This window comes from Oncorhynchus mykiss, chromosome 25 (assembly GCF_057628025.1).
Source record: "Oncorhynchus mykiss isolate SJ-2025 chromosome 25, ASM5762802v1, whole genome shotgun sequence".
NCBI lineage: Eukaryota > Metazoa > Chordata > Actinopteri > Salmoniformes > Salmonidae > Oncorhynchus > Oncorhynchus mykiss.
Window position 1 is genome coordinate 17,102,159 of NC_143046.1, and position 23,687 is coordinate 17,125,845.

General features: G+C 45.5%; 1 protein-coding gene across 1 annotated transcript in view; it reads right to left on the bottom strand.

Annotated features, from left to right (window-relative positions):
- Positions 1-63: 63 nt before the first annotated feature.
- LOC110504653 (autophagy-related protein 2 homolog A) overlaps positions 64-23,687 on the bottom strand; it is a 42,831-nt gene continuing 19,207 nt past the window's right edge. Inside the window, exons 25-40 of the mRNA XM_036969695.2 lie at positions 22,420-22,490; positions 22,235-22,311; positions 16,990-17,160; positions 16,684-16,810; positions 16,280-16,506; positions 5,815-6,044; positions 5,540-5,675; positions 2,994-3,218; positions 2,645-2,831; positions 2,307-2,472; positions 2,145-2,214; positions 1,958-2,040; positions 1,751-1,872; positions 1,401-1,555; positions 964-1,119; positions 64-826 (exon numbers count right to left, since the gene is read on the bottom strand). Coding sequence (XP_036825590.2) covers positions 590-826; positions 964-1,119; positions 1,401-1,555; positions 1,751-1,872; positions 1,958-2,040; positions 2,145-2,214; positions 2,307-2,472; positions 2,645-2,831; positions 2,994-3,218; positions 5,540-5,675; positions 5,815-6,044; positions 16,280-16,506; positions 16,684-16,810; positions 16,990-17,160; positions 22,235-22,311; positions 22,420-22,490 — 2,440 coding nt within the window. The 3' untranslated portion in view covers positions 64-589. The remainder of the gene's footprint in view (positions 827-963; positions 1,120-1,400; positions 1,556-1,750; positions 1,873-1,957; positions 2,041-2,144; positions 2,215-2,306; positions 2,473-2,644; positions 2,832-2,993; positions 3,219-5,539; positions 5,676-5,814; positions 6,045-16,279; positions 16,507-16,683; positions 16,811-16,989; positions 17,161-22,234; positions 22,312-22,419; positions 22,491-23,687) is intronic.

The window sequence follows — 23,687 nt, forward strand, 5'->3', positions numbered from 1 at the left end:
TAGGTGTAATCTCAAACTGGGAAACTGGCCCATAGTCTGATCGACAGAAGATTGCGAGAGCTACTGATGAACATGTTTAATCCCACCTACTACTACAACAGACCTTATGCTAGACTAGAGCTCTGTTTGTCCTTTGACAGAGTTGACATCTAAAGATGAAGACAACCCAGAGTGACAGTGACATGTTGACATCTAAAGATGAAGACAACCCAGAGTGACAGTGATATGTTGACATCTAAAGATGAAGACAACCCAGAGTGACAGTGATATGTTGACATCTAAAGATGAAGACAACCCAGAGTGACAGTGATATGTTGACATACTAAGAAAGGTAGAGTATCCTCATCATGGACACACTGCTGCAAGGATAGTGAACTGAACTGAGCTCTATTTGATTGCATTGAAGAAAGAGATACAATTGTTTTTATCTTGATCCATATGGAACCACATAAAATACTGGGTGTCAATCACTCTGCAGTAGTTCTTTTTAAAAATTAAAACTCACGTTTTCACACATTCACTCCTTTCATCTGTTCAGACACATAACAATTTCACCCCCATATCTTTAACCTTTCATCCCCCAGAATCATCATTCTTGGCCTTCTTCAGAGCGCCATTTTAAGAAGTCCTCCTTCCGTGCATCTGGCTTGATCTGGTTCCGGATGCCCCCCAGTAGGTTGGACGTTGCTTCAGAGGCCACTATTAGGGGACGGACCACGGTGGGCGGGATCTGCCGCAGGACTCCGCCCACAGCACCAGGCAGGCCTTTCTGCTCATGCCCGCGAGACGCCACATCACATAGCGTCTGAGCTGTGTCCATCATGCCCTTGGAAACAGGCAGACAGAGGATAAGTTTGTGTGTTCAAATGAAAGTTGCTAAGCCTTTTGTTGTTGCTATTATCCTAAAGCGGTTGACTTAAATTAACTTTTATTGATTGATTTGTTGATCAGTAGAACACGTACTTCTCTGACGGTGTCATAGGCCTTAGCTACGCCCTCTCTGAGGTCGGCAGGCTGGTGGGCGCGGCGGGACCGGTTGGAGGGCGGTCGGCCCTCTGTGATGTAACGGTTCAGGGGGGGCGTTGGGGACAGGATGTCGTACACTGTCTCCGCTGTGGCCTAGAGGAGAAACCACAGGAATATTACAACACTTCAGGAGAGCAAGGCACATCATAGCAATGGAGGAATCTGTATTACTGGTCCCAGTGGCTTCTACCCATACGGTTCCTACTAGTCATTCAGTTCTTTCCTACAGGAGGTAGGTATGCTAACCTTTTGGCCACAATCTATGACATGTGACTGTAAGGTTAGTGTATAGGGTGTGGTACATAGGATGCATTGTTTCAACAGTCTGTAGCCAGCTGATCTGTCTGTGGTTAGAGTTCAGAGGTCAGTAGTACCTGTATGGCCTGCACCAGTCTGTTGCTGAGCTCCAGAGCAGCAGAAGCAGTGGAGGTGCCGAAGGACGCTGCCCCCCGCTGGAGGCCCCGGATAATGCGGCCGTCCCGCCTGTACTGCTCTATGGGCATCCAGAACAAGTCCCTCACTCCATGGACTAGAGAAAGAAAGTTACACAAAAAACAAATGAGATCAACACTAAATGAGGTCGTGAGAGTATGCTAGCTATAACCACACTGCAAGAGAACAATTCTATTACTATGCTTATCACTCAGGAACTACTAAAGGGACAATATCAAAGAAGCCAAGAAACAAAGATCACCAAACAAGTGACGTCCTGTCCTGTACTTACACAGCTGAACTACAGAGTGCATGGGGCCTAGACCTCCCAGAATGCCCGGCAGCTGGTTCTTCCTGATGTCTGTCAGCCACTCAGTGACAGCGTACTGAATCACCTTATCTACGCCTAGAAGTCTGTAAGGAAGAGATATTAGAGAAAGGCGTTATGAAAAAGACACTTGCTTCAGACTACAGAGAAACAGAGTTTGTGTTGTTGTACCCGTGTCGGCAGCAGAGTCTCTTCAGCTTCAGCTCAGAGCAGTTCAGCTGGGCCAGACCAATAAGAATCCCAGCAAACGTCCCCTAGGAAACAATCACATAGCAAATGTCACGTGTGTGACATAACAAAATATAACCACAGAGATGAGTTCACTGTGTTCGTAGTTAAATGTTCTTTGTCCTTTCACCTGCTCAATGACCACATGCTTGCCCTGGTAGTCCAGCCAGATGGGCACTTCAGAGGTGAAACGGAACTCCCTTCCAAAGAGAAGGAAAGACAACGTATACATAATGTCCACACATTCTAAATAGATTGTAGATTTACTCTTTGGGAGGATGAAGTAAATTACCGGAAGTAGATTGGCTGATCAGTGGAAGAGGTGGAGCCAGCGGACGAGGAGCTCTGCTCGCTATAGGTGGTTTCTACAGAAGTGGTGAGGTCAGGACCCAGACCAGCAGTGGTCTCCGTGCCACTGACACCATCCTCAGCGGGCTTCTGGGAAGGGTCTGTCTTCACTGTGAGAGGAAAGAGAGAAAAGAGAAAATGAAGAAAACAGGAGAAAGTATCAAGTGGGTGAGGAGGAGATACATGACACAGAGCACCATGTATGCTATGTATGATTTTCTTCCTGATCCATGTGACTCTACTTATTATGTAGCGTACAGAGAACACAGTGAAGGTGCTCACTCTCAGCTACAGGGTCCACAGGCAGGTAGGGGTTAACTCCAGCAGCCAGACTACTGAAGAAATCCTTCAGGAAGAACAAGGCATCCTGGTCGATGTTGAGTCGGAGGGGGAGGAGGCTCACTCTTAAACAAGACTCTGGACCACCTACACCAGAGTCTGGACACACCTGCAGGGCCTTCACTGTTAACTGGGACACACAGACATAGACAACACATTAGATAGGATTACAACAAACCAATCTCATAGAAAACTTTAGAATTCCCTTGGAAATGAGAATCATTAATAAAAACAGATTTTCACAAAGGAAAGGAAATAATGATAAATTGCTTTAAAAAGCCTCTTCTCTCACCATGTTGGAGTGTGTCCTGCGTGGCATGCTCTCGCTGGTGTACAGGTAAAGGAACTTGTTAAGCTGGGACGAAGCCAGGCGGTCGCGTACCTCCAGCTCCTGAACAATGAACACCTGGCGGGACAGAGGCTGCTCCCCCACAGCCCCGACCCCAGGCCCCTCTCCCTCCAGAGCCGGACCAGACGCAGACACCACCACTGGGTAGGACTCGTGTTGGAAGCTCACCTGGAACAGGAATGACATATTTAACTAAATGGTTGTAAACAACTAGTGGAGCTTTTTGTTATGTAGCTTTTTGCTGCCTCCACCAAAGGACTGGTTGACACTTATGCTACACTTGAACTGAACATATCCTTATGATGGGGAAAATGAATTAGCTTTCTAGTTTGTACGGAGAAAAGAATCAAAGGCAAGTATTGTAAGGACGGACACACCTTGCACACACATACTTTTGTATATACAGGACATAATTTCAAATTAGTGGATTCGGCTATTTCAGCCACACCCGTTGCTGACAGGTGTATAAAATCGAGCACACAGCCATGCAATCTCCATGAACAAACATTGGCAGTAGAATGGCCTTACTGAAAAGCTCAGTGACTCAAGGTGGCACCGTCATCCTTACTGAAAAGCTCAGTGACTCAAGGTGGCACCGTCATCCTTACTGAAAAGCTCAGTGACTTTCAAGGTGGCACCGTCATCCTTACTGAAAAGCTCAGTGACTTTCAAGGTGGCACCGTCATCCTTACTGAAAAGCTCAGTGACTCTCAAGGTGGCACCGTCATAGGATGCAGGTGCTTCTACACCTGCATTGTTGCTGTTTGGGGTTTTAGGCTGGGTTTCTGTACAGCACTTTGAGATATCAGCTGATGTAGGAAGGGCTTTATAAATACATTTCATTTGATGCCACTTTTCCAACAAGTCAGTTTGTCAAATTTCTGCCCTGCTAGATCTAACACGGTTAGCTAACCCCCAACCGCCACAACACGGTTAGTTAACCCCCAACCGCTACAACACTGTTAGTTAACCCCCAACCGCTACAACATGGTTAGTTAACCCCCAACCGCTACAACACGGTTAGTTAACCCCCAACCGCTACAACACGGTTAGTTAACCCCCAACCGCTACAACACGGTTAGTTAACCCCCAACCACTACAACACGGTTAGTTAACCCCCAACCACTACAACACGGTTAGTTAACCCCCAACCACTACAACACGGTTAGTTAACCCCCAACCACTACAACATGGTTAGTTAACCCCCAACCACTACAGTGGCATAAATGTTCTATCACCTCTGTCACATTCAGGTCTTATGTCTTTATTACCACACACTCAGAGTATGGTTAAAGGAAAACTACACCCTAAAAAACATTTTGGTATTTGTTTCGTTAGTCCATTGTTTATATAGTCCCAAAATGTTTTGCATGTCTGCAATCAAGTTTAAGATTTATAATTTTCAGAATACAGAAATACAGCTGGTATGATGCAAAACACAGCATCATTCTGGCTGTATTTTTCAAGATATATCTACACTATATACACACACAAGTATGTGGACACCCCATCAAATGAGTGGACTCGGCTATTTGAGCCACACCTGTTGTTGACAGGTGTATAAAATCGTGCAGACAGCCATGCAATCTCCATACTCAAACATTGGCAGTAGAATGGCCTTACTGAAGAGCTCAGTGACTTCAACCTGGCACTGTCATAGGATGCCAGCTTTCCAACAAGTCAGTTCAGCAAATTTTTTGCCCTGCTAGAACTGCCCAAGTCAACTGTAAGTGCTGTTATTGTGAAGTGGAAATGTCTAGGAGCAACAACGGCTCAACCGCGAAGTGGTAGGCCACATAAGCTCACAGAACACCATGCACAGTGCTAAAGCTCGCCGCCATTGGATTCTCGAGCAGTGGAAACGCGTTCTCTGGAGTGATGAATCACGTTGGGATGAATCTGGGTTTGGTGAATGCCAGGGAAACACTACCTGCCCAAATGAATAGTGCCAACTGCAAAGTTTGGTGCAGGAGGAATAATAGTTTGGGGCTGTTTTCATGGTTCAGCCTAGAACCCTTAGTTCCAGTGAAGGGAAATCTTAATGCTACAGCATACAATGACATTCAAGACGATTCTGTGCTTCCAACTTTGTGGCAACAGGTTGAGGCAGGCCCTTTCCTGTTTCAGCGTGACAATGCCCCCGTGAACAAAGTGAGGTCTGTACAGAAATGGTTTGTCGAGATTGGTGTGGAAGAACTTGACTGGCCGGCACAGAGCCCTGACCTCAACAAACACCTTTGGGATTAATTGTAACGCTGACTGCGAGCCAGGCCTAATCGCCCAACATCAGTGCCCGACCTCACTAATGCTCGTGGCTGAATGGAAGAAAGTCCCCGCAGAAATGTTCCAACATCTAGTGGAAAGTCTTCCCAGAAGAGTGGAGGCTGTTATAGACCAACTTCATATTAATGCCCATGATTTTAGAACGAGATGTTCGATGAGCAGGTGTCTACATACTTTCGGTTATGTAGAGTACATACTCTCCCTACCTTGGTGAGCTGGATCTCCATGAGCAAGTTGTGTTGTCGTCCACCGCCTCCAGCCCAGCGCCACGAGTTCTGAGGCCGGGACGGGGCAGTGGAGCGGGACGGGGATCCACGCATCCCAGAGGGGGCAGAGCGACCCCTAGAGAGCGAGAGGGTAGAGGAGGAGAGGAGAGGGAGATAGAGAGGGAGGGAGAAAGGAGCTTGATGATCAGTAAGAGAGAAATCTTCCAAATTCAAGTGCCTGTTGCTGGGTTGTGTGTACATGTGTGCATAGGGACCTGTTTCCATGCTGAGTGTGTGTAGACATGGCCTTGCCCCCGAAGTCTCTCCCTCCGTACAGATGCCAGACAACAGACACCTCTCGTAGCACCACCCTGCTCTCGGGGACAGGGAAGCGGCTGGGGGCCCGCAGCAGGTCAGAGCTGCCCCGCGGCCGGGAGAAGTGGCCCTCCCTAACCCTGATAGGACCCTCAGCTAGCACTGTCACAAGAGGCTCCCCGTCTCTGGGCTGGGGAGGGGGTGAATTAATTAACAGGTTTAGTACTTAATGTCACAATTAAATTCCATGTGAACTATGACTAATAGGAACACTGGGACAGGAAGTTAAGTGAGATACAGAGGAAGGAAAAATATCAAATAAAAAAGCAAGAGTAGAGAGAGAGTATAGAGAGAATATAGAAAGAGTATAAAGAGGGTATAGAGAGAGTATAAAGAAAAAGTGAGTATAGAGAGTAGAGAGAGTGTAGAGAGGTAGAGGGGGAGAGTGTAGGAGAGTGTAGAGAAAGTATAGAGACAGTAGAGAAAGAGTACAAAGAAAGAGTATAGAGGGAGGGTATTAGGAGAGAGTGTAGAGAGTATAGAGGGAGAGTGCATATAAAAAAGAGCATATAGAGAGTAGAGGGAGATAAAGAAGAGAGTTTGTAGAGGGAAAGAGAGTATATCTACAGTGAGGGAAAAAAGTATTTGATCCCCTGCTGATTTTGTACGTTTGCCCACTGACAAAGAAATGATCAGTCTATAATTTTAATGGTAGGTTAATTTGATCAGTGAGAGACAGAACAAAAAAAATCAGAAAAATGTATGTCAAAAACGTTATAAATTGATTTGCATTTTAATGAGGGAAATAAGTATTTGACTCTTCTGCAAAACATGACTTCGTACTTGGTGGCAAAACCCTTGTTGGCAATCACAAGAGGTCAGACGTTTCTTGTAGTTGGCCACCAGGTTTGCACACACCTCAGGAGGGATTTTGTCCCACTCCTCTTTGCAGATCTTCTCCAAGTCATTAAGGTTTCGAGGCTGACGTTTGGCAACTCGAACCTTCAGCTCCCTCCACAGATTTTCTATGGGATTAAGGTCTGGAGACTGGCTAGGCCACTCCAGGACCTTAATGTGCTTCTTCTTGAGCCACTCCTTTGTTGCCTTGGCTGTGTGTTTTGGGTCATTGTCATGCTGGAATACCAATCCATGACCCATTTTCAATGCCCTGGCTGAGGGAAGGAGGTTCTCACCCAAGATTTGATGGTCCATCGTCCCTTTGATGCGGTGAAGTTGTTCTGTCCCCTTAGCAGAAAAACACCCCCAAAGCATAATGTTTCCACCTCCATGTTTGACGGTGGGGATGATGTTATTGGGGTCATAGGCATCATTCCTCCTCCAAACACGGCGAGTTAATGCCAAAGAGCACCATTTTGGTCTCATCTGACCACAACACTTTCACCCAGTTGTCCTCTGAATCAGATGTTCATTGGCAAACTTCAGACGGGCATGTATATGTGCTTTCACGACGTAGTGTGTTACCAATTGTTGCCTTGGTGACTATGGTCCCAGCTGCCTTGAGATCATTGACAAGATCCTCCCGTGTAGTTCTGGGCTGATTCTTCACCATTTTCATGATCATTGCAACTCCACGAGGTGAGATCTTGCATGGAGCCCCAGGCCGAGGGAGATTGACAGTTCTTTTGTGTTTCTTCCATTTGCGAATAATCGCACCAACTGTTGTCACCTTCTCACCAAGCTGCTTGGCGATGGTCTTGAAGCCCATTCCAGCCTTGTGTAGGTCAACAATCTTGTCCCTGACATCCTTGGAGAGCTCTTTGGTCTTGGCCATGGTGGAGAGTTTGGAATCTGAGTGATTGCTTCTGTGGACAGGTGTTTTTTATACAGGTAACAAACTGAGATTAGTAGCACTCCCTTTAAGAGTGTGCTCCTAATCTCAGCTCGTTACTTGTATAAAAGACACCTGGGAGCCAGAAATCTTTCTGACTGAGAGGGGGTCAAATACTTATTTCCCTCATTAAAATGCAAATCAATTTATAACATTTTTGACGTGTTTTTCTGGATTTTGTTGTTGTTATTCTGTCTCTCACTGTTCAAATAAACCTACCATTAAAATTATAGACTGATCATTTCTTTGTGGGCAAACGTACAAAATCAGCAGGGGATCAAATACTTTACCTCACTGTATATATATATATAGAGAGAGTATATACAGTATCAGTCAAAAGTTTGGACCCACCTACTTATTCAAATGGTTTATTTTTTACTATTTTCTACATTGTAAACTCAGCAAAAAAATAAAATGTTCAGCACCCTGTCTTTCAAAGATAATTTGTAAAAATCCAAATAACTTCACAGATCTTCATTGTAAAGGGTTTAAACACCGTTTCCCATGCTTATTCAATGAACCATAAACAATTAATGAACATGCACCTGTGGAACGGTCGTTAAGACACTAACAGCTTACAGACGGTAGGCAATTAAGGTCACAGTTATGAAAACTTAGGACACTAAAAAGAGGCCTTTCTACTGACTCTCAAAAACACCAAAAGAAAGATGCCCAGGGTCCCTGCGTGTACGTGCCTTAGGCATGCTGCAAGGAGGCATGAGGACTGCAGATGTGGCCAGGGCAATACATTGCAATGTCTGTACTGTGAGACGCCTAAGACAGCGCTACAGGGAGACAGGAGGGAGAGCTGATCGTCCTCGCAGTGGCAGACCACGTGTAACAACACCTGCACAGGATTGGTACATCCGAACATCACACCTGCGGGACAGGTACAGGATAGCAACAACTACCCGAGTTACACCAGGAACACACAATCCCTCCATCAGTGCTCAGATTGTCCACAATAGGCTGAGAGAGGCTGGACTGAAGGCTTGTAGGCCTGTTGTAAGGCAGGTCCTCATCAGACAACACCAGTAACAACGTGGCCTATGGGCACAAACCCACCGTCGCTGGACCAGTCAGGACCGGTAAAAAGTGCTCTTCACTGACGAGTCGCTGTTTTGTCTCACCAGGGGTGATGGTCGGATTTGCGTTTATCGTTGAAGGAATGAGTATTACACCGAGGCCTGTACTCTGGAGCGGGATTGATTTGGAGATGGAGGGTACGTCATGGTCTGGGAAAGTGTGTCACAACGTCATCAGACTGAGCTTGTTGTCATTGCAGGCAATCTTAAAGCTGTGCGTTACAGGAAAGACATCCTCCCCCCTAATGTGGTACCCTTCCTGCGGGCTCATCTTGACATGACCCTCCAGCATGACAATGCCACCAGCCATACTGCTCTTTCTGTGTGTGATTTCCTGCAAGACAGGAATGTCAATGTTCTGCCATGGCCAGCGAAAAGCCCAGATCGAAATCCCATTGAGCACGTCTGGGAACTGTTGGATCGAAGGGTGAGTGCTAGGGCCATTCCCCCCAGAAATGTCTGGGAACTTGCAGGTGCCTTGGTGGAAGAGTGGGGTATGTTTATTCCATGTGTAACTCTGAGAGGTACGGGTGGGGTGGGGTGGGGTGGGGTGGGGTAAGGTAAGGTAAGGTAAGGTAAGGTAAGGTAAGGTAAGGTAAGGTAAGGTAAGGTAAGGTAAGGTAAGGTAAGGTAAGGTAAGGTAAGGTAAGGTAAGGTAAGGTAAGGTAAGGTAAGGTAAGGTAAGGTAAGGTAAGGTAAGGTATGGTAGGTATATACAGTCAATAATACAGTAGAACAAAAGAAAACAAAAAAGTATATATACAGTGAGTGCAAATGAGGTAAGATAAGAGAGTTAAGGCAATAAAAATATAATTACAATATAGCAATTAAACACTGGAATGATAGATGTGCAGAAGATGAATGTGCAAGTAGATATACTGGAGTGCAAAGGAGCAAGATAAATAAATAAATAAATAAATACAGTATGGGGATGAGATAGGTAGATAGCCCATCTGTAAACAGCCAATCTATGTACAGGTGCAGTGATATGTGAGCTGCTCTGACAGCTGATGCTTAAAGCTAGTGAGGGAGATATGAGTCTCCAGCTTCAGAGATTTTTGCAGTTCGTTCCAGTCATTGGCAGCAGAGAACTGGAAGGAAAGACAACCAAAGGAGGAATTGGCTTTGGGGGTGACCAGTGAGATATACCTGCTGGAGCGCGTGTTACGAGTGGGTGCTGCTATGGTGACCAGTAAGCTGAGATAAGGCGGGGATTTACCTAGCAGAGACTTATAGATAACCTGTAGCCAGTGGGTTTGGCAACGAGTATGAAGCGAGGGCCAACCAACGAGAGCGTACAGGTCGCAATGGTGGGTAGTGTATGGGGCTTTGGTGACAAAACGAATGGCACTGTGATAGACTGCATCCAGTCTGTTGAGTAGAGTGTGGTAGGCTATTTTATAGATGACATCACCGAATTCGAGGATCGGTAGGATGGTCAGTTTTACGAGGGTATGTTTGACAGCATGAGTGAAGGATGCTTTGTTGCGAAATTGGATGCCGATTCTAGATTTAATTTTGGATTGCAGATGCTTAATGTGAGTCTGGAAGGAGAGTTTAGTCTAACCAGACACCTAGGTATTTGTAGTTGTCCACGTATTCTAAGTCAAAGCCGTCCAGAGTAGTGATGCTGGATGATGCCGGAAGGAGAGTTGTATGGCATTGAAGCTCGTCTGGAGGTTAGTTAACACAGGGTCCAGAGAGGGGCCAGAAGTATACAGAATGGTGAAGTCTGCGTAGAGGTGTATCAGAGAATCAACAGCAGCAAGAGCGACATCATTGATGTATACAGAGAAAAGAGTCGGCCCGAGTATTGAACCCTGTGGTACCACCATAGAGACTGCCAGAGGTCCGGACAACAGGCCCTCTGATTTGACATACTGAACTCTATCAGAGAAGTAGTTGGTAAACCAAGCGAGACAATCATTTGAGAAACCAAGGCTGTCAAGTCTGCCAATAAGAATGTGGTGATTGAGTCGAAAGCCTTGGCCAGGTCGATGAATACGGCTGCACAGTAATGTCTCTTATCGATGGCGGTTATGATGTCGATTAGGACCTTGAGCGTGGCTGAGGTGCACCCATGACCAGCTCTGAAACCAGATTGCATAGCGGAGAAGGTACGGTGGGATTCGAAATGGTCGGTAATCTGTTTGTTAACTTGGCTTTCGAAGACCTTAGAAAAACAGGGTAGGATAGATATAGGTCTGTAGCAGTTTGGGTCTAGAGTCACCCCCTTTGAAGAGGGGGATGACCGCGGCAGCTTTCCAATCTTTGGGAATCTCAGACGATATGAAAGAGAGGTTGAACAGGCTAGTAATAGGGGTTGTAACAATTTCTGCAGATAATTTTAGAAAGAGAGGTCCCAGATTGTCTAGCCCGGCTCATTTGTAGAGGTCCAGATTTTGCAGCTCTTTCAGAACATCAGCTATCTGGATTTGGGTGAAGGAGAAATGGTGGGGGCTTTGGCGGGTTGCTGTGGAGGGTGCCGGGCAGTTGACCAGGATAGGGGTAGCCTGGTGGAAAGCATGGCCAGTTGTAGAGAAATGCTTATTGAAATTCTCAATTTTTGTGGATTTATTGGTGGTGACAGTGTTTCCTAGCCTCAGAGCAGTGGGCAGCTGGGAGGAGGTGCTCTTACTCTCCATGGACTTTAGTATCCCAGAACTTTTTTGAGTTTGTGCTGCAGGATGCAAATTTCTGTTTGAAAAAGCTAGCCTTAGCTTTCCCAACTGCCTGTGTATATTTGTTCCTAACTTCCCTGAAAAGTTGCATGTCACAGGGGCTATTCGATGCGAATGCAGAACGCCACAGGATGTTTTTGTGCTGGTCAAGGGCAGACAGGTCTGGAGTGAACCAAGGACTATATCTGTTCCTAGTTCTACATTTTTTGAATGGGGCATGCTTATTTAAGATGGTGAGGAAAGCACTTTTAAAGAATAGCAAGGCATCATCTACTGATGGGATGAGGTCAATGTTCATTCCAGGATACCCCAGCCAGGTGAATTAGAAAGGCCTGCTCGCAGAAGTGTTTTAGGGAGCGTTTGACAGTGATGAGGGGTGGTCGTTTGGTCGCAGACCCATTACGGATGCAAGTGTAACCGATGTGAAATGGCTAGCTAGTTAGCGGTGTTGCACGCTAATAGCGTTTCAATCGGTGACGTCACATGCTCTGAGACATTGACGTAGTGGTTCCCCTTGCTCTGCAAGGGCCGCGGCTTTTGTGGAGCGATGGGTAACGATGCTTCGTGGGTGACTGTTGTCTGTGTGCAGAGGGTCCCTGGTTCGAGCCCAGGTAGGGGCGAGGGGACGGACTAAAGTTATAAAGTGATCGCTGAGATCTTGATTGAAAACAGCAGATGTGTATTTGGAGGGCGAGTTAGTTAGGATGACGTGCTTACGGATTTGGCCTGTGTTGTTTACGGATTTGGAGTTGTACCTGGTAGGTTAATTGATCATTTGTGTGAGATTGAGGTCATCCAACTTGGATTGTAGGATGGCCGGGGTGTTAAGCATGTCCCAGTTTAGGTCATCTAGTAGCACGAGCTCAGAAGATAGATGGGGGGCAATCAATTCACATATGGTATCGAGGGCACAGCTAGGGGCAGAGGGAGGTCTATAGCAAGCGGCAACAGTGAGAGACTTGCTTATGGAAAGGTGAATTTTTAGAAGTAGAATCTCAAATTGTTTGGGGTACAGACTTTGATAGTAAGCCTGCAGAGTTCTGTATATCTTTGCAGAAGATTGCAACACCGCCACCTTTGGCAGTTCTATCTTGGCAGAAAATGTTATAGTTAGCGATTTCAGGGTTTTTGGTGGTTTTCCTAAGCCAGGATTCAGACACAGCTAAGACATCCGGGTTGGCAGAGTGTGCTAAAGCAGTGAGTAATACAAACTTAGGGAGTAGGCTTCTAATGTTAACATGCATGAAACCAAGGCTTTTACAGTTACAGAAGTCAACAAATGGGAGCACCTGGGGAGTGGGAGTGGAGCTAGGCACTGCAGGACCTGAATTAACCTCTACATCACCAGAGTAACAGAGGAGAACTGGCCGTCTAGCACGTTTGGAACAGAGGGTAAAAGGAGCAGGTTTCTGGGCACGATAGCATGGATTCAAGGCATAGTGTACAGACAAAGGTAAGGTGGGATGTGAGTACATTGGAGGTAAACCTAGGCATTGAGTAATGATGAGAGAGATATAGTCTCTAAATATGTTTAAACCAGTTGATGTCATTGCATATGTAGGAGGTGGAACAACATGGTTGGTTAAGGCATATTGAGCAGGGCTAGAGGATCTACAGGCAAATAAGACAGTAATCACTAACCAGGACAGTAATGGACAAGGCATATTGATATTAGAGAGAGGCATGCGTAGCCAAGTGAACATATGGGTCCAGTGAGTGGTTGGGCTGACTGGGGACACGGCGATTCAGACAGTTAGCAGGCCGATGCGAACACGCTAACAATTAGTAGGCCGGGGCTAAAGAAGCTAGCAGTTAGCAGACCGGGGCAGGCAAGCTAGCAGTTAGCAGACCGGGGCAAGCAAGCTAGCAGTTAGCAGACCGGGGCAAGCAAGCTAGCAGTTAGCAGACCGGGGCAGGCAAGCAAGCAGTTAGCAGACCGGGGCAGGCAAGCAAGCAGTTAGCAGACCGGGGCAGGCAAGTTAGCCTTTGCGGGACATCGCAATGGGGGTAAGTCTGTTTTTGCCTCTTTGTGCGGTGACGGCGATAGACCAGTCGTGGATTAGTGGGGTTCCAAGTAGCTCTAAGTAGATAGCAGGCCTAGCAGGTTAGTAGAATGGGCCTTCAGCGGGCGTCGCGACTGAGGGGCCTGTTGGAATCCTCAGGCAGATTATGTTGGTATTCCAGTCGTAGAGGATCGGCGGGGTTCCGTGCCCCGTACCGGCAGTAGAAGGGGACCGGATATTGTAGCCCAGGAATGGGCTTCGGTGGTAGCACAGGAGCCCTGGCCGGGCTAGCTTCAGGCTAATTGGTGCTTGCTCCGGAGTGGTCACCCGGGATTGCGGTTAGCTAGTTGCGAAGATCCAGATGAAAATGTTAAGTGTTTGCGGTAGGAATCCGGGATATGGGGAGAAATAGGTCCGTTATGCTCTGGTTTGAGTCACGTTGTTCGAACTGGCGAGAGCTTTCCGAGCAAAAGGTTAGCTAATGACCGCTAGCAATGGTTTGCTAACTGATAGCTGGCTAGCTTCAGTTGAGAGACTCCAGATCCGAAGTAAATAAAAATACTTTCGAAAAAAGCAGATCCACGCCACATTGGGTGAGGCGGGTTGCAGGAGAGTATTTAGAAGTTGGTTTTATTTCATTTAAATATTTTTTAAAGATATGCGAAGAAAAATATGTATAAAGATATATACAAGGGACAGGACAAAGACACCTGACTGCTACGCCATCTTGGAAGAATGGTACTGTGAAGTATACATTCTAACCACAAAAGACTAGGAAAGCAGAGAGAGAGACGCGCAGATAAACTTTCCAACAGAAAGACGGACGATTCCAACAGAGATCACAACGACACACTGGGCGTAAATATATATTGATTGCAATTATTCCCGAATGAGTGAGCTTTCATGAGCAAAGGATTAGAATTTAAATTAATATAATTATCAACTGTGTAGTGACTGCATTTGTCTTGTCCACCAAGCCGTTATATCGGCTTAGCCCACTAGGGAACCTCTCCTATCATTTCCTTGTAACCATATCCACTGTTTGTTTGTTTATGCATTTCTGTCATAATTTAGTTAGTAAATAAATGATTAAGACAATTTGTGCATGGATGATTCATAGTAAAGGCTGGGTTCGTGCAGATAACCAACCATTTACGATGTTTGGAATGAGACTAACGTAACGTAAAGAATAATAATTAGAAGACTAATTGATCATATATTAAAATATCTGAAGAGTTATATTAGGAAAATTCTAACTTTGTAATCTGAAGATTTTCCTTGGTGCCCCAACTTCCTAGTTAATTACATTTACATGATTAGTTTAATCACGTAATAATAATTAGAGAATTGATTTGATAAAATAACAGTCATCAAATTAATGATGCCAAAGACATGGCATTAAATACACTTAATTTGTATTTGGTAGCATTGCCTTTAAATTGTTTAACTTTCGAGTAGCCTCCCACAAGCTTCCCACAATACATTGGGTGAATTTTGGCCCATTCCTCCTGACAGAGCTGGTGTAACTGAGTCAGGTTTGTAGGCCTCCTTGCTCACACACACTTTTTCAGTTCTGCCAACAAATGTTCAATAGGATTGAGGTCAGGGCTTTGTGGTGGCCACTCCAATACCTTGAATTTGTTGTCGTTAAGAAATTGACAACTTTGGAAGTATGCTTGGGGTCATTGTCCATTTGGAAGAACCATTTGCGACCAAGCTTTAACTTCCTGACTGATGTCTTGAGATGTTACTTCAATATATCCACATCATACTCCCTCATGATGCCATCTATTTTGTAAAGTGCACCAGTCCCTCCTGCAGCAAAGCACCCCCACAACATGATGCTGCCACCTCTGTGCTTCACAGTTGGGATGGTTTTCTTTGGCTTGCAATCCTCCCACTTTTTTCCTCCAAACATAACGATAGTCATTATTGCCGAACAGTTCTATTTTTGTTTAATCAGACCAGAGGACATCTCTCCAAAAAGTACGATCTTTGTCCCCATGTGCAGTTGCAAACCGTAGTCTGGCTTTTTTATGGCAGTTTTGGAGCAGTGGCTTCTTCCTTGCTGAGCGGCCTTTCAGGTTCTGTCGATATAGGACTTGTTTTACTGTGGATATTGAAACGTTTGTACCTGTTTCCTTCAGCATTTTCAGAAGGTCCTTTGCTGTTGTTCTGGGATTGATTTGCACTTTTCGCACCAAAGTACATTCATTTCTAGGAGACAGAATGCGTCTCCTTCCCGAGCGGTATGACGGCTGCGTGGTCCCATGGTTTACACTTGCGTACTATTGTTTGTACAGATGAACGTGGTACCTTCAGGCGTTTGGAAATTGCTTCCAAGGATGAACCAGACTTGTGGAGGTCTACAATTTTTTTTCTGAGGTCTTGGCTGATTTCTTTTGCTTTTCCCATGATGTCAAGCAAAGAGGCACTGGGATTGAAGGTAGGCCTTGAAATACATCCACAGGTACAACTCCAATTGACTCAAATGATGTCAATTAGCCTATCAGAAGCTACCAAAGCCATGAGATAATTTTCTGGAATTGTCCAAGCTGTTTAAAGGCACAGTCAACTTAGTGTATGTATGTAAATTTCTGACCCACTGGAATTGTGATAGTGAATTTTAAGTGAAATAATCTGTCTAAACAATTGTTGTTTACACACACACACATATATAGAGTGAGAGTATAGAGGGGGAATAGAGAGAGTATAGAGAAAGAGTATAGAGAGAGTAGAACGAGAGAGTACAGAGCGAGAGAGTACAGAGTGTATAGAGACATAATGAAATAAAGAAACAGACTCACAGGTATACCCATCCCAGGAGCCTCTAGGATACAGAAGTCCTCGTTGTCCTCTGAACCATCAGAGCCCTCCTCTGACATCATATCCACCTGCACCTCAGTGGCCGTCGCTACCAGTCTGTCAAGCTTTGACTCCTCCCCCTCAATGACAACTGGTGGGCGGAGCTTAGGGTCCTCCCCAGGAAACAGGTAGACTGAAACAGGTGAGCCCCGCGGGACAGTGGGAGATCCTAGACATAGAAATGTTAATTTAGAAGACTCCATTTTTACAGTGAAAATTAATATGCACTAGAAATAGGAAACACACACAGGAATAGCTAATGGCATCCATTTCATCTATCAAATGTACAGAAGGGATTTATAATTGGAGATATTGAACTACACTATCATTTAATACTCCGTTTTACCTGAGTCCATATCCTCATCTGGATGGCTCCTCTCTGTGTCAATCAAAGCATCAAGGAGATCATACTGGTTGATCTCAGCAGTCTCAGCTGGAAGGCAGGGTGGCAAGGAGGCGGGACTTTCTGACAACTAAAACAAGTCACATATAGACAGAAAACAGATAGTTGAGAGGTTCAGATAGGCTCCTTTCCAGTCGCTACACAGTTTCATTTTCTTCATTTGTTCATACAAAATCTGTTCCAGACCTTAAAGAAGGTAATATTATACTAGTTTACTAGTCTATTGGTCTACTGGCCTGTCTGTCTTACCGGCAGTTTCTGTCCAGCGATCTCAGTGGGTGATGTGTGTCGGGGGGGCGGGTGCAGGTCTCCCTGGGACACCAGGTACTGCAGCATGTTGACCAGGGCAGCACAGGAGTCAGCACAGGTGTGGAGGTGGACCACGTTGTTGGAGCAACGCAGCTCAAACAGAGGTTGGGACTAGGGGAAGAGACCGAAAGAAGGTGAGGAGATTGGAATAGAAATCAAATAACAATTTTTGTCGCATGCGCCAAAAACAACTGGTGGACACTTTACCTTGAAATACTTTTTTACACGCAGTTGTGGAAAAAGTACCCAATTGTCATAATTGAGTAAAAGTAAAGATCCCTTAAAAGAAATTGACTCAAGTAAAAGTCCCCCAGTAAATTACTACTTGAGTAAAAGTAAAATAATTTTGTTTTAAATATACTTAAGTATCAAAAGTAAAAGTATTAATAGTTTCAAATTGCTTATATTAAGCAAACCAGACAGCACACTACAGCACACAGACGTAATTTACAAACAAAGCATGTGTGTTTGGTAAGTCCTCCAGAAGCAGTAATAAGTATGTGTATTGGACCATTTCCCTGTCCTGCTAAGCATTCAAAATGTAACGAGTACTTTGGGTGTCAGGGAAAATGTATGGAGTAAAAAGTAGCCACACAGTCATGGGTGAACAGGGAGTACAGAAGGGGACTAAGTACACACCCCTGAGGGGCCTCCGTGTTGAGGGTCAGCGTGGCAGAGGTATTGTTGCCTACCCTCAACACCTGAGGTTGGCCCATCGGGAAGTCCAGGATCCAGTTGCAGAGGGAGGGGTTCAGTTCCAGGATCCCTAGCTTGGTGATGAGCTTGGAGGGGATTATAGTGTTGAATGCTGAGCTGTAGTCTATGAACTGGATTCTCACAGTTACTTCCCCTCTTGTCAAGGTGGGAGAGGGCAGTGTGAAGTGCAATTGAGATTGCATCATCTGAGGATCTGTTGGGGCAGTATGCGAATTGGAGTGGGTCTAGGGCAGGCCTGGGCAATTATTTTCCATGGAGGGCCAGAATCATATTACAGGATTATACATCATATGCATGACTATGTTGACAGATATATCTACTGTAAATCATGTCCAGATATGCTACTTATTTTACATTTTTTAACATGCACAGAAATAAACCATATCCATGTCCTCCTTTTGGTAGGTATTTTCATTATTAAACATGCAATGAACTGCATTGAAGGAAAAGTACACTGTGCATTCACCACCACGGACAGAACTCTTGTTAACGGGTATGTACAGAAAGACAAGAAAGAGAGAGAGCTCAACATTATATTTAAACTACTCAATCGGTGTGAGGAGTGAAGTCTGATGGGCATTGACTAGAGCAGTGAAAGTATAGTTTCTGATGTCGCTATGCGCAGGATTGCTGAGAGGCGAGAGTCAATAAGAGATGATCTGTGCCTTGACTTAGATTTCATCACTGAAAATGTCTGTTCACATACATAGGTTGAACCAAACATCTTCTGAACATAATCTTTGGAAAGTTTGGTTCATCGAGAGATGCATAGAACCTCGGCAGTGACATTGTTTTGAGTAGTTCTCCAAGCATCAGACTGAAGATCGAGAAGCTCGAGTTGCAGGTCAGTGGGAGCGTTATCCACATTGGAGGTGAAAGGAGAGGATGTCATTTTCCAACACTTTGAAATCCTTAAAATTACGAGAAAACTCACAGTTCAAAGCACGCAGCAGTGATGTATACTTCTCCCGCTGGTCATCTGATAGGGAACAGACTAGTAGTGTCGGAAGGTCATCTGATAGGGAACAGACTAGTAGTGTCGGAAGGTGGGAGAGATTGTTGGCTTCTACTTGGCAGGTCGGTCAGGAGGAGTAATTTTCCCTTGGAGGCTTTGACAAGGCTGTACATTTGATGTGCAAAAAAGGCCCTTCCCTTGTAGTTTGGAATTCAGTTAATTCATGAGGGCCATGATGTCCACAGAGAAGGAAAAATCAGCCAACCATTATCTTGCAGTCGAGGGAAATCCAAATGTTTTTTTATTTCATTTTCAAAAACTCAGCAATCTCCGACTTCAGGTCCCACACCCTTTTAAGCACCTTCGCCATCTCACGTTTGTGTTGTCGGGTCATGCAGATCTCCCCTACTCGGTCTCACTGTTAGAAGAGACAAACTGCCTGTGGTTTAAAGATTTCTCTTATGAAGTTTACCACTTTAGTGACTGTATCCACAACATGGCTCATTTTCAGAACACATTTACAGAGAACCTCCTCATGAATAATGCAATGGAGGAAAATAATTTGCTGATCCTGGTTCAGCTCATCTACTTGATATTGTATCCTTTTCAAAAGGACAATGTTTTTTCCTGTCACGTTTGGGCACCCATCAGTGGTCACACTGGATAACTTTTCAAAACTCAATCCCAGCTTTGGTGCACACACTTATTAACCTCCTCCAATGAATCTTTCCCTGTGGTTGTGCTCTTCATTGACTGCACTGAAGCAAGCTCCTCTGTAATTTCAAAGTCTGGGGTTATGTCTCGTAAGAATATCAACAACTGCACCACTGCTCTCATCCAGGGCCAAGGCCGGGCGCCTGCAGGCTGACTCCTTGGTGCAGCTGGCTTCAGAGTTAAGTGGGCGGGTGTTAAGAAGCGCGGTTTGGCTGGTCATGTTTCTGAGGATGCATGACTCGACATTCGCCTTTCCCGAGACCGTTGGGGACTTGCAGCGATGAGACAAGATTGGAATTGGATCGCAATTGGATATCACGAGAAAGGAGTTAAAAAATAAAGACAAAAAAAATTGCTCTAAATAAATGTCCATGAATCACTTGCCAGCTGGTCTGCTCATGCTTTGACAACGCGACCTCGTATTCCATCTTGCCCGGCAGCGAGACCCAGTGTTGTATTCCTCGAAGCGAGCAAGTGGTTAGAGCGTTGGCCCAGTAACCGAAAGGTTGCTGGATTGAATCCCCGAGCTGACAAGGTAAAAATCTGTCATTCTGAACAAGGCAGTTAACCCACTGTTCCCCGGTAGGCCGTGATCATAAATAAGAATTTGTTCTTATCTGACTTGCCTAGTTAAATAAAGGTTAAATCAAAAATAAAATCACAGGACATCTCATGGGTGGGTCTGCCTTTGTAATCCGTTATTGTCTGCAAACCCTGCCACATACGATGAGCATCAGACCCGGTGTAATCGGGTTCCACCTTCCTCCTACTGTACATTTAATGGCCCCATACAGCTCACATATCATTGCACCTGTAAATAGCCCATCCAACTACCTCATCCGCATATTGTTATTATTTTTTCCTCCTTTGCACCCCAGTATCTCTACTTGCACATCTATCACACCAGTTTTGAATTGCTAAATTGTAATTACTTCGCCATTACGGCCTATTAATTGCCTTACCTCCCTAATATTACCTCATTTGCACACACTGTATTTTTCTATTGTGTTATTGACTGTCCGTTTGTTTAATCCATGTGTAACTCTGTTGTTGTTTGCGTCGCAGTAGTATTTTCATTTCTTTTTTTTACCACTTTTATCTCTCCAATTTCGTGGTATCCATCGCTGCAACTCCCGCACGGACTCGGGTGAGGAGAAGGTCGAAACACAACCCACGTCCTCCGAAACAACCCAACCGCACTGCTTCTTGACACAACACACATCCAACCCGGAAGCCAGCCGCACCAATGTGTCGGAGGAAACACCGTACACCTGGCAACCTGGTCAGCGTGCACTGCACCCAGCCCGCCACAGGAGTCGCTAGTGCGCGATGAGACAAGGATATCCCTGCCAGCCAAAACGTCCCTAACACGGAACAAGCTGGGCCAATTGTGCGTTGCCGGCTGTGACAGAGCCTGGGCTCGAACGCAGAATCTCTGGTGGCACAGCTAGCACTGCGATGCAGTGCCTTACACCACTGCGCCACCCGGGAGGCCCTGTATTCCATAGTTTTTGGTTTGGATAAGTTCTTATAGTCACTGTGGGGACGACATCGTCTTTGCACTTATTGATGTAGCCTGTGACTGTTGTTGTAAACTCCTCAATGCTATCCAATCACTTCTATATTGAGCGCATCACTGATATCACTGGAATGGAGTCATGGTCAGATTTACCAAAGGGATGACGAGGGAGGGTCATGTATGCCTTTCTCTGGGTAGAATAAAAGTGGTCTGGAGTTTTAGCGCCCCTAGTGACACAGGAGACGTTGGTAGAAGCGAAGTAAAAAGTTTAAAGTTTAATTCTAAAAGAGAGGTCTCATTCGTAATTACCACGGCTGTCGACATCATGCCCCAAGCAAACACCCATCTGGCCCTCAACAAACTGTATGGGGCCATAAACAAACAAGAAACCGCTCACCCAGAGGCAGTGTTTCTTGTTTATGGCCCCATACAGTTTGTTGAGGGCCAGAGGGGTGTTTGCTTGGGGCATGATGTCAACAGCCGTGGTAATTACGAATGAGAACTCTTCCGCTGCATGGAGAATCCACAGAGTACTACGTGCATTGCATCATCTTCCAGCTACGTTTCAGTAAGACATAATATTGCAGCTTTTCAAGTCTCTCTGACAGGAGACTCTCCGCTCTGACAGGAGACTCTCCGCTCTGACAGGAGACTCTCCGCTCTGACAGGAGACTCTCCGCTCTGACAGGAGACTCTCCGCTCTGACAGGAGACTCTCCGCTCTGACAGGAGACTCTCCGCTCTGACAGGAGACTCTCCGCTCTGACAGGAGACTCTCGAAAAAAAGCTCATACGTCTTATTCTCGAGTGACTGGACATTTGCCAATAGAATGGAGGGGAGCGCCATTCGGTTCTCTCTTCACCTTAATTTCACCAGGACTCCTGCATTGTTTTGGTGGCTCATGGAACAGGGTCTGGTATAAACAGTGGAACTGCTGTGGTAGTTGAAGTTATATTTGAAGTCGAAATCGAGGTTACTAACTGTCGATCTGATGTCCACAAGCATTTCGGTACACCCGCAAGAACATCTGCTAAATATGTGTATGTAAATATTAACATTTGATATGTGATAGTATGAACTTTTTGTACAAAAAAGATCAACAAAATAAAAGTAACTAATTAGCAAAGTTCGGTTAGAACTCGTAAGTTGTCACCCTTCTCCGTCGAGCGTCATCTCGCTGGCGAGGAGAAGAGGTAAGAAGAACTAAAGAGAACTTAGATTTGAGTTCAAACACACCGACAGATGTGTAATCACATAAAATTGTCAGGCTAAGAACTTACCAGTTTCCCAATATCACTTCCTTTCCATGTGGTGATGGCCAGCTCTAGCAGATCAATATCCAGAACACACACATAGTCTGAGGAGAGAAAGAGCGAGAGAGAGAAAGAGAGAGCATTAGAACTGCAAACACAGTCAGATGTAGATGTACACACGCACACACGGTACAGTTAATTATGAGTCATACCTCGTCTCAGGTCCACTACGTCACTTTCACACTTATCAGAGAGAAACAAGGCAGAATCATCCAGGATAAACCTGAGGAGGAAATACCATCAAACTTCAATAGCCAACTATTAGGTTATTCCTAACCCCCCCCGTCCCAGTCCCCGTCCCAGTCCCCGTCCCCGTCCTGCAATTCTACACATTTCTAATCAAACATTATTTTGTCACATGCGCTAAGTACTGTGAAATGCTTACTTGCCCTTAACCAATAATGCAGTTCAAGAAAAACTAAAGAAAAAAAGAAATAAAAAGTAACATAATAAAATATCGAGGCTATATACAGGGGCTACCGATACCGAGTCAATGTGCGGGGGTACAGGTCAGTCGAGGTCATTTGTACATGTAGGTAGGAGTAAAGTGACTTTGCATAGATAATAAAAACAGTGAGTAGCAGCAGTGTAATGTAAATAGTCCGGGTAGCCATTTGATTAGCTGTTCAGGAGACTTATGGCTTGGGAGTAGCTGTTGTTAAGGAGCCTTTTGGACCTAGAATTGACGCTCTGTTAACGCTTGCCGTGCGGTAGCAAAGAGAACAGTCTACGACTTGGGTCTTTGACAATATTTTGGGCCTTCCTCTGACACCGCCTTGTATATAGGTCCTGTGCTTGGCCCCAGTTATGTACTGGGACGTATGCACTACCCTCTGTAACGCCTTACGGTCAGATGCCGAGCAGTTGCCATACCAGGTGATGCAACCTGTCAGATGCTCTCGATGGTGCAGCTGTAGAACTTTGAGGATCTGGGGACCCATGCCAAATCATTTTTTTTCTCCTGAGGGGGCAAATGTGTTGTCGTGCCGTCTTCATGACTGTCTTGGTGTTTGGACCACGAACTTGAAACTCTTGACCTGCCCCACTACAGCCCTGTCGATGTGAATGGGGGCATGTTCGGCCCTCCTTTTCCTGTAGTCCACGATCAGCTCCTTTGACTTGCTCAAGTTGAAGGAGAGGTTGTTCTCCTGGCACCACACTGCCAGGTCTTAGACCTCCTCCCTATAGGCCGTCTCATCATTGTCGGTGATCAGGATTACCACTGTTGTGTCGTCAGCAAACAAAGATGGCATTGGAATTGTGCTTGGCCACGCAGTCGTGGGTAAACAGGGTGTACAGGAGGGAACTAAGCACACACTCCTGAGAGGACCCCGTGTAGAGGATCAGCGCGCGCAGATGTGTTGTTGCCTACCCTTACCACCTGGGGGCGGCCCGTCAGGAAGTCCAGGATCCAGTTGCA